Raw genomic sequence first — 11617 nt, 5'->3', positions numbered from 1 at the left:
TGGAGTTCAAAAACCATTTGTCTCTTTTCGTTTGTGAGTTATTTGCCTTTCCCCATGGTTCTGGATGACAAATTGATTTGACCACATTTTTACACCCCTTTGAAACAAGAAGTTTTGAAGGCCACAACGCAGTTCCTTAAGCTAAGATGAACAAAAAAAGTACAATGTTAATGCGGATTTAATTTTGTTTGATTTTATTTAAAAGAATCTTAAGGGGTGCCAGTCATTTTGACACCCACCTTTTTGACAATTGTTTTTATTACTTCTCTTTCTCTGATCAATTCTATTAGCTTTAAAAAATATAGAATTTCCCCATTGTTTTGAATATACAATATAGTTCAGTATTTGTATTATTTATATTAGAGTATTTTTTACTCATCTTTATCAACGTTGCCAATCATTTTGTAGGTGACTGTATACAGTAGAAGTAGGTGCAAATAATAATATTACTCTTTTTACCCAATACTACAAAGACAGACTATGTTTAGAGATGGATTTAATGATTAACCCTCCTGTTGTGTTTGTTTCATGTTAATTCATTATGTTTTCCCAGTCCAAAATGACCACCCCATTATAGCTGATTATAAATCCATAATAATATAAATATTATCACCTAATGTTGTGTTAGATTTTTTTATCAACTTAAGTTCTTGTGAAGATTACAAGTTTTGAACTACTATTTGCTATTTATGGCCTGCAGGCCTCATTGACCTGAGCTCATACAACTCATTTTTGAGTAAAAAAAAAAGCATAATGTATGGATTATTTTGACAATAACAAATACTCTGATGAAACGTATTGTGCTATTTATCACAGACTACTTTGTGTCAAAGTTTAACAAGGACTCTCTCCTCACCAGTGTTATGATCAAAGATATGATCAAGAGCCTCACATACAGTATATCGTTTGGTCATTGTGCTGCCACAGAATGAATTGTCAGCAAGGCCTCAAAAAAGCTTTATATACCAGAGCTGCGAGAAAAGTTCTATATATTATTGAAACAATGTTGCGATTGTTTGTGAGAATGCCAACAGGTGTGGTTCCCGTGGGGGAAAGATTATATTGGGGAAAGGTTCCCTTGGGGGTTGCCATGGAAGCCAAGAAGGGGAGTGAGGTGTGTGTGTGTGTATGCGCTCAAACACACATGCATGTGGGGGTCTGGGAGAGGAAGTGTGTCCAACTGATGAATGGGCATGTGCCTGAACCAATTTTTATACATTAATTGTAGTCTCACCCATTCATTTCTAATGACCGGTCATTTTTGACCGAGAACACTACACGTGTACCAAAAGTTAAATAAAACACCCAAAATGTAATGAAAATCATCCAAATGTATTGTGTGTGTTCAGATGCCCTGTGTGGACAAAGTCATGGAACCTTATGACAATCAGATTAAATGAACTACATTTTTCAGAGAGAAAACTTGTAAATCGGTCCAATTCAACCCGAACACATCAGGGGGGTTAAAAATAACACGTCCAAAAGCTTTAGATACAGTACTTATCTAGACTAATTATTACTGGAACAGTTCAAACATTCCAAAACCCAACCAACCTTATTACAGTATTTCTCACACAAAACAGTTCAAACTGTTCTTTGAAGGTTAAACATGCAAATATTACTTTTTTTTTAATTAAAAACCCTGGAAAATATCTCTTTGGTCTTGTAGTGTAGGCTTTTACATTATGTTCTACACGCATAATTCAATATAACAAATGGTCTCAAATGTCCTGGTGTAGTTTAATGTATATATGGGGTTCTATGCCTAGTTGAAGGGCCTGGGAGTTACTAGTATGTGAATGTGTTCTCTGTCTTGTAGCCCAGAGTGGAAAGGTTGGGGAGGCATGCATGCTGGATCATGGGGGGTGGGCCACACATGACAATGAGCACATCGTTGGATGCCGGGGGAAGGTGCTCTTTCATCATATTAGCATTCACAAACCCTGAGCTGTACTTCCAGTCTGCAATCAGAGGAAAAGACACACGCTTTTAATCAACAGATAAGGATCAGCTATGCAGGCCAATGAAATTATAACACCTTGTTAACGAAGACATGTTCGCTTTCAAATACTTGTTTCGACGTATCACTATGGGTTGAGCCCCTTTCCCTTTATAAGGCGCCACTCGCCCGTCCTCTGGTTATTCTCGCCACTCTTCCTTGCTAAGATCACTAAGCTCCGGAAGCTCTCTTCAGCACGACTTGACACATTTGGGCTTATCGATGTCTATAAACAGGCAGAGGCCAGGTTCCATATTGAGTGGCCCTCAAACGGAAGCTAGAAAACTGCGGACAAGCCTTTGTCCAGGAGGGTCCAAACTAGGCACTTTGCTAACATGGACGTTAAGGACATGGAGGAGGTACTCTCCCAAGGAGAGTAGTGTCGGTCAGTTACGAGGCACTGGGATTGAGGTGGTTGGCCAGTGACGGCTCAACTACCAGACATTTGGCAAAACCCAGCTTCTCCATGTCCTTAATGGTCTACATGTCTGCGGCACATTCAGAACGGGCGTTGAACGTAACGTCACTACTGTTGGCTTACCAGGATGATTTGCTGCTAGAGATGGGCACGTGTCCAGCCTCTGCCCCGCAGACCTGGGTACCGTGGCAACCCATTCTACCGCTCCACGAGCCAAGGCTTCGCGGCAGGGAAAGGGCAACACACTGGCACCAGGGTTTTCCATGACGCAGAAGGCAGCAAGGAGCCTAGGAGTACGTCCCTGGCAGCAGAGAGGAGCAGCCAACACCTGGCCTGTCCACTTTTGGGTGGAGCACAGATCCCCCCCTCCTAAAACCCTATCCATTGGGCAGCGGCTCATTCCTATGCGCCCACTCACAGAAAAGACGGAAGGGATACTTCCTGGTTTCCAAAAAAGTGTTTGGGGGGAGGGATGCGCACCATTCTGAACCTAAGGGTCCTCAAGAGCTATCTGAGGAAGTTCACGTTCCGTATGCTTACGCTCAATGCGCTGTCTCGCTCTATTCGTCAAGGCGACTGGTTCTCTTCAGTCGACCTACAGGTCACTTCTTTTCACATAAGTATTCTGCCAGCACACAGGAGGCTTCGGGGCACAGCCAACCAATACCTTGCTGTCCCTTTTGGGCTAGCACCAGCTCCCCGGACATTCAGCCAAAGTGTAGAGCTGGCTCTAACACCCCTGAGAACCAAGGGACTATGTCTCGGCCGACGATTACCTGCTTTTCTCCCCAACACAGAAGCAAACAGTGCGAGATACGTCTTTCCGTGTAACACACCTCACCGAGTTAGGGTTCAAGATCAACCAGAAAAAGAGCCGATAGAAACATAGGCAAATTCTCTCTCTTATCAGGCTACACTATTGGACGACTGCATCACGTCGTTCCGACAGTGCCACTCCCTGTTCCACAGTGGGTGCTCGGTCACACTCAGAACGCGTCTCAGAGTGCTTGGGTTAATGGCGTCCACCATCTCAGTTGTACCACTGGGACTACTGAGAATGAGAGACTTCCAGCGTTGGGTATCTTCCCAATGTCTGTGTATACGACGTCACATCAATCGAGAGATATCATTGATCTCAGAATGTCTCTTGGCTCTCCGTCACCCGAAGAGCCGCTCGATCTTCATTTCTGTCATATAGGCTTCGACAATAACACAGTAGGGAAACATCCTCTGTTGTTTTATGAAGGGAGCTCGTCAATTATGCCCAGTCTCCAAGCCTTTAACCCGTCTTGGGACCTGTGTATTGTGCTTGAGGCCATCTCACAGCAGCCTTTTGAGCTGCTGGAAAGCGTGGAGAGGAAATAGCTCTCCTTTAAAACCGCTTTACTGATTGACCTCATGTCTACAAAGCGAGTGATTGAGCTGCACGCTCTGTCAGTTCATCATTCGTGCCTACAGTTTTCCCCGGGATTATACAAGGTAAACTTTTTGCCTAACCCCACCTTTATACCTAAGGTCAGTGATAAATATAATTGTCTCGCCTTAGAGCTTGTGGCTTTCCACCCACCGCCCTTCACTTCTATGGAAGAAGACCGTTTATGTCCAGTACGCTCTTTGCGCATTTACTGGGATAGAACAAGAGCATTACGAATGAGCAACCACCTCTTTATTTCCTGTGCGCCTCCCTGCAAGGGTAGGCCCCTCTCTTGTCAACAGCTATCCCATTGGATTTCGGAGTATAATAGCAAGGGTTTACAGCCGCTGGTGGGCCTGAGGGCTCATTCCACCAGAGGTATGGCTACCTCTTGGGCACTGTTCAAAGGCATCTCTATAAAAGAGATTTACGATGCGGCATGTTGGGTCACCCCTCAGACATTTATGAGGTTTTACGTACTGGATGTCACTACACCCTCGCTGACGCATACTGTCCTCAGTGTCAGAGCCTCTGAGGGATGATAATTTTGGGACTACCCTGGCTTTGGAGAGCATGTCTGTGATATGAGAGTTGGCCATATCCCATAGTGATACATCGAAACGCATGTATCACCGCATTTCTCTGCTTGCAAAAGCGCAAGGAAGAGAGGCATGCTTGAGAATAACCAGAGGAGGGGCTCACCCTATTTGCCACTCAACTTGTCTGTCTCCGAAATACATTGTGTGATTGGTTATTTCCAGTAGTGATCCGCCTGGAGAAAATCCCATAGTGATACATCTCACTCGTATATCAGAGAACTGGGGTTAACCTTGAGTTTCCTTCTTGTGGAACTAATTAACGAGTTCCAGGACAGACAATTAGCTGTAGCTTCATTTGCATACTGTACCATACGAGGAAGCTACAGTATAGCTGGTGGGTCACATGGCAAAACATAACATAAATAGAACATTAAGACCATAGTGATGTTGGGATATGACTGAAGGGGGAAGGATTCCCATTAATTCAGCCAGCAGTTTACTGTACATCAGTAACAATTTAATAAACCAGTTCAAAAGGGTTGCTGCAGGTGCACCTTTTGGGATTTTTTGGTTCTTGTCACCATACAAAGGGTATTATAATATGGTAAGACGGCATGGTAAAAATGATTTATTGCAGTTCAACAAGGACGATACAATGGCATTAGCCCATGACAACCCCTTAGCTTTCTCTTTGTCATTATGGAACACTATGGTCTTACCCTGTGGAGGCTTGTCCAGAGTGTAGGACAGGTTGAGTTGGTCAGAGTGACTCTTCAGCACCTCCTCTAGTTCATCCCGCAGTAGGATATCCTTCTCAGTCTGGGGGAGAATCATCATTAGATTAAGGTTTACAGGTGTTACATATGCTACAGTATGTCATTGGGTTTTGTTAGACCATTCCAAAAGGTGACATTGATCTTGGTTGTCTATCATCAGATTATTGTCATCGATTTTGTATTCATAACAAGCTTTGATAATCCATCATGATGGTTCATAGTGTGTGGGATATGACTCAGGTTCTTCCTCAGATTTGGACAATAATCCACACTTCCCTGTGCCCTGGTGCGACTGACCTGGTTGGCAAATATGAGCGAGCACTTGGTGTTGTCTGCAGGGTCTCCTGTAATACTGCGAATCAGCTGCAGCATGGGGGTAATCCCTGAAAAAGCACCAGGACATTTATGCCAATTTACAATTTTCAGCTCTGCTTCACAGAACATATGAATTGTGCTGAAACAGTTACACAAATCATGTTATCATCAAGAAGAAAAAGACATCTCATCCCGAAAGATTTATGCTACCCACATATTTCTGTATAAATACCTGACACATTTTAAAGATATGAGGTCCATACCTGTTCCACCAGCGATCATTCCCACATGTTTAAACTTGCGGACCTTGGCCTCAGACTTCTTATCAGGTCGAATGGCAAATTTACCTTAAAAATAGGAGAAATCTGTTTAAAATTTTGTAAATTGAGAAAGGGCTGGTGCATTGTAATACATTGCCCTCTGTTGGTCACAAAATGACAATACCATGACGAAACAGCATAGTATACATGACTAGAATGACTAGATCACACACAGACACACACACCATTTCCTGTGTATACAAGGAGTCCATTGGGTCCTCTGAAATCTATTTTGTCCCCAATGCTCATGGCGTCCAGGTACTGGGACATCTTGCCTCCGTCAGGATAGTTACAATGAGTGTTTTTGTAGTACACCTTGGAAAACATGGGCACAAGATCAATGTCAAATGATGAATAGTCTTACAAGTCATTCAACTGATTGAAATGCAATTCTAACCATTCATACACATCCATCTTTATGGTGCCAGATCCTTGCTGTTATCTTGTAACAAGTCTGAACAAACTCAAATGATCTGTTGAATGGGCTGTTGAATAAGAGTACCTTGACCACCAGGTCAACAAAGCCCTGGTCCTCATCACTGGAGACAGGAGTGTAGGCCCGGATGACCAGGCTCCCATTCACCTTAGCTGACAGGTACACATGCTGTCCTGGGTGGACGGAAAGGGTACATGGGGTGAAAGGGGCAGGAGCGGGATAGTACTATCTTCTCAGTCAGCTCTTGTGGTATTTATAAGTCCTGATATGCCCAGATAAGTAGGTCTCTGGCCTGATGGGATATCGATGCTGTTGCACCACCTGATGAATGAAGTGGGTGTGTAGTGTAGCCTCAGTACCTACTGGCAGTCCAAGGACATGTGTGGGAGAGGGAAGGCCAAAGCGAAAGCGCTTTGTATCATGGCTTATATCCTGCGCAGAAACAGCAAAATGGGAGTACTGTAACATTTCAGCCATTCAAAAATCTTTGTGGGTGGGAATATCCTGCACAAAGTTAATAGCAGCTTAAAGTTAAACTTGAACTATTATTTAAATCAATCAGTTATTTGTGACAATCCTGTGTCAGAATCAGAATTATCAGAATTATTTCCTTGCAGGTATAGGATCATACTAACTCTAAAACAAGTAGAGAAAGGCATGTAACTCTAGGCATACCTCTTTCTCTATGAGTGGCAGTGGATATTTAACTGTAGAATCTTGTAGTGTCTGTGGAAGCGTCTTCTTCTTATCACCTCGGAGGAGGAAGTAGAGCCCAGAGAGGACCACCACAGACGTTCCAACCACAACAGGTACTGTCTGCCAATCAAAATCATGGACAACCATGAATACAGAATACGGTGGAAAACACAGTGGACTGACAAATTCACTCCCCTATGTACTTATTTGGACAGTGAAGCGAAAACATTTAATTTGGCTCTATACTCCAGTATTTTGGATTTGAGATCAAATGTTTTAAATGAGGTGACAGTACAAAATGTCACCTTTTATTTGAGTGTATGTGGCAAATAGGAAGAAAGGAAAGAAGTGACAAATAAAGTAGAGTAAAGAGTAAAGACTCATTCTCACCAGACTCTCCATGACGGGTAAGTGCGTGTCAGGTGTGTTGCTCTCTGTCTGCCTCTGCAGTGTGGTCAGTGTGATCAGGATCCAGGCAGTGAGTTTGGGCTGAGCTAGGCTCTGGCCCTGGAGTCAGACCTTTGCACCAAGGACACCTAGGGGAGGGGGAGCCAGCTGGAGGAAAGGTAATAGAGGGCTGACGGACCAATAGGAGAGAAGAAATCACTATGACAAAGCCATGACGACGCACACCTGAGTAATCCATACATGTAGAGGTGAATGGTCCAAAATCACGCCACTCTCAGATCACTCAGGGGTTGGGACACTGGTTTAGAAAGTGTGTGTGTGTGTGTGTGTGAGAATGTGTGAGACTGTGTGTGTGTGAGACTGTGTGTGTGTGTGTGTGTGTGTGTGTGTGTGTGTGTGTGTGTGTGTGTGTGTGTGTGTGTGTGTGTGTGTGTGTGTGTGTGTGTGTGTGTGTGTGTGTGTGTGTGTGTGTGTGTGTGTGTGTGTGTGTGTGTGTGTGTGTGTGTGTGTGTGTGTGTGTGTGTGTGTGTGTGTGAGAGACTGTGTGTGTGTGTGAGAGACTGTGTGTGTGTGAGAGACTGTGTGTGTGCATGTGTATGGTCTGATCAATGAAAATAGCTCCAAGCAAGTTTATGACACTATAGCACACTTAGGCTTATAGCTTCTGGACTGTTGAACTAGATTCATGCAATTTGGTATACAGTGCATTCGGAAAGTATTCTGACTCCTTGACTTTTTCCACATTTTGTTATGTTACAGCCTTATTCTAAAATGGATTCAATATTTTTTTCCCCTCATCAATCGACACACAATACCCCATAATGACAAAGTGAAAACAGGTTTTTAGAAATTGTAATAATTTATTACAAATAAAAAACTGAAATACCTTATTTACACAAGTATTCAGACACTTGGCTATGAGACTAGAAATTGAGCTCATGATCATCCTTGAGATGTTTCTACAACCTGATAGGAGTTCACATGTGGTAAATTCAATTGATTGGACATGATTTGGAAAGGCACAAACCTGTCTATATAAAGTCCCACACAGTAGCAAAAACCAAGCCATGGGGTCGAAGGAATTGTCCGCAGAGCTCAGAGACAGGATTGTGTCGAGGCACAGTTTGGTGACCAGGAACCCAATGGTCACTCTGACAGAGCTCTAGAGGTCCTTTGTTGGAGATGGGAGTACCTTCCAGAAGGACAACCATCTCTGCAGCACTCCACCAATCAGGCCTTTATGGTAGAGTGGCCAGATGGAAGCCACTCATCAGTAAAAGGCACATGACAGCCCGCTTGAGTTTGCCAAAAGGCACCTAAAGACTCACAGACCATGAGAAACAAGATTCTCTGGTCTGATGAAACGAAGATTGAACTCTTTGGCCTAAATGCCAAGAGTCACGTCTGGAGGAAACCTGGCACCATCCCTACGATGAAGCATGGTGGTGGCAGCATCATGCTGTAGAGATGTTTTTCAGCGACAGGGACTGTAAGATTAGTCAGGATCAAGGCAAAGATCAATGGAGCAAAGTACAGAGAGATACTTGATGAACACCTGCTCCAGAGCACTAAGGACCTCAGACTGGGATGAAGGTTCACCTTCCAACAGGACAAAGACCCTAAGCACACAGCAGGATTGGCTTCGGGACAAGTCTCTGAATGTCCTTAAGGGGCCCAGCCAGAGCCCGATCGAACATCTTTGAAAGAGACATGAAAATAGCTGTGCAGCAACGCTCCCCATCCAACCTGACAGAGCTTGAGAGGATCTGCAGAGAGGAATGGGAGAACCTTCCCAAATACAGGTGTGCCAAGCTTGTAGTGTCGTACCCAAGAAGACTCGAGTTTGTAATTGACGCCAAAGGTGCTTCAACAAAGTACTGAGTAAAGGGTCTGAATACTTATGTAAATGTAATACATATATTTTTTTATACATTTGCAAATAAAATCTAAAAACCTGGGGGGTATTGTGTGTAGAGCATTGTGGGTATTGTGTGTAGATTGATGAGGGGAAAACACAATTTCATCAATTATAGAATAAGGGTGTAACGTAACAAAATGTGGAATAAATATAAGGGGTCTGAATACTTTCTGAACGCACTGTATGTGATGTAAATACAGACAGTAGTCTATTTGTATTTTATTAGGGATCCCCATTAGCCGCTGCCAAGGCAGCAGTTACTCTTCCTGGGCTCCAAACACATTAAGTTCACCTCCAGGAGAAGGGGGACTCTGGGGGAGACCCCTGGTGTGTCAGACAGAGGACTCGGGTTACTTTGTCCTGGGAGTAAGCAGTCGGAGGTAAGGCTGTGGGATGTCCCAGAGGCCAGGTGTCTACACCTCAGTCCCCATGCTCAGAGACTGGATCCAGGAACAACTCCATGGTAAGAGAGGGATGTCTTGTGGATCTTTGGCGCTGCTTCACAAACTCCCCTGTCTTGAAAGCAGTTCTTCATGCCTTCACATCATCTGGTTAATGGCACTCAGACAGTTCTGGGTTTGTCCTGAGATGGGAAAGACTCAAAAACACAACAGCCTCTGCCGGGTTAACTCACGTACTGTGTGAATCATTCATTTATTTTCACATTCTTACAGTTCAAGTTTGAAGTTTTATTGTCACGTGCACAAGTACAGTGAAATGCCTTTCTTGCTAGCTCTTTCCCAACAATCCAGTACTCAATATCACTAGTACTATAAAATAAAGTAATGTTGAACAAAAACACACGAGAAATAGAAATGAGAAGAACATTGAAAAGTAAGTAAGCTATATACAGGGTCAGTGCCAATACCATATTTACAATGTGCAGGGATACTGGAGTGGTAGGGGTAGATACTGTATGTATAGGGGTAAGGTGACTAGGCATCAGGATAATTGATAAACAGAGTAGCAGCAGCATAGCAGCAGCATATATGATGATTGTATGTGTGTGTGTGTGTGTGTGTGTGTGTGTGTGTGTGTGTGTGTAGAGAAAAGTATGAATGTGTGTGCGTGTTGTGTGTGTGAAGCAAATTAAGTGTCCGATTGGGCAAAAACGTATTGAATCGACAACGTTTCCACGTCATTTCAACCAGAAAATGACATGTGATGACAATGGATAAACATGGAAAACAACTGGGAATTTGTTTCGTTTTACCCAACTTTAACCTAAATCCAATGATATGGACATGGTGTTGCATCACTGCCTACAGAGGGTAGTGCGTACGGCCCAGTACATCACTGGGGCCAAGCTTCCTACCATCCAGGACCTCTATACCAGGTGGTGTCAGAGGAAGGCCCTAAAAATTGTCAAAGACTCCAGCTACCCTAGTCATAGACTGTTCTCTCTGCTACCGCACGGCAAGCGATACCGGAGCGCCAAGTCTAGGTCCAAGAGGCTTCTAAAAAGCTTCTACCCCCAAACCATAAGACTCCTGAACAGCTAATCGAATGGCTACCCAGACTGTTTGCATTGCCCCCCTCCTCCCTATGCTGCTGCTACTCTGTTATTATTTATGCATAGCCACTTTAATAACTCTACCTACATGTACATAATTAAGTCAATTACCTTGACGCCGGTGCCCCCCGCACATTGACTCTGTACCGGTACCCCCTGTATATAGCCCTGTTATTGTTATTTACTGCTGCTCTTTAATTTGTTATTCTTCTCTTACTTTTTTAGGGATTTTCTTAAAACTGCATTGTTGGTAAGGGGCTTGTAAGTAAGCATTTCACTGGTCTACACCTGTTGTATGAATGTGTGTGCGTGTGACAAATCAAATTTGATGGTAACATTTTTAGTTGATTTCAAGTTGAATTCACATTAGTTGACAACTCAACCAAAATTAAATCAAAACTAGACGTTGAAATGACATCTGTGCCCAGTGGTGAGTGTGTGTGTTGGAGTGACAATGTGAGTGTGTGTAGAGTCAGTGCAAAAAAATTCAAATATAATAACAGGAGCGGCATTTCTTTCTTCGTGGTCCTGATGGAAAAAAAATCTACATTCGGGGGAGGTTCTCTTCTGCAGTGTTGAACCAATCCGCTAAATATGGAGGAGGAGTTAAGATGGAGTGTCACCTTGTTACCGTCCAAAAGCGGAAGTCACATCACAGGCTCTTTCTCCATTTCCCCAGAAAACCGGGTGCATCTGGTTGAGAGCAACCCCCTGAGGGTGATACCGCTCAGAAATGGAGCAGACATGGCAGTTCTAACAGAGTCATGATAGGTTCAATTTAAAAAAGGGATCATCCAATCAGCACAAATTGCATGGATGTGTGTGGTGGGCGGCAAGGGCATTTGTGTTGTCTTACTGTCTGTAA

General features: G+C 43.6%; 1 protein-coding gene across 1 annotated transcript; it reads right to left on the bottom strand.

The window, feature by feature from the left end:
• Window positions 1–1316: 1316 nt before the first annotated feature.
• Window positions 1317–7437, bottom strand: cyb5r2 (cytochrome b5 reductase 2). The gene is made up of 9 exons (XM_071343506.1): window positions 7304–7437; window positions 6893–7033; window positions 6577–6649; window positions 6284–6390; window positions 5967–6096; window positions 5725–5808; window positions 5444–5529; window positions 5090–5189; window positions 1317–1961 (listed from the first exon to the last, which is right to left on the bottom strand). The coding sequence occupies exons 1-9, from the start codon at window positions 7313–7315 to the stop codon at window positions 1789–1791; spliced, it is 906 nt and encodes a 301-aa protein (XP_071199607.1). The 5' UTR covers window positions 7316–7437; the 3' UTR covers window positions 1317–1788.
• Window positions 7438–11617: the final 4180 nt, after the last annotated feature.

This window comes from Salvelinus alpinus, chromosome 15 (assembly GCF_045679555.1).
Source record: "Salvelinus alpinus chromosome 15, SLU_Salpinus.1, whole genome shotgun sequence".
NCBI lineage: Eukaryota > Metazoa > Chordata > Actinopteri > Salmoniformes > Salmonidae > Salvelinus > Salvelinus alpinus.
This window is presented reverse-complemented; position numbering and strand designations above follow the sequence as displayed.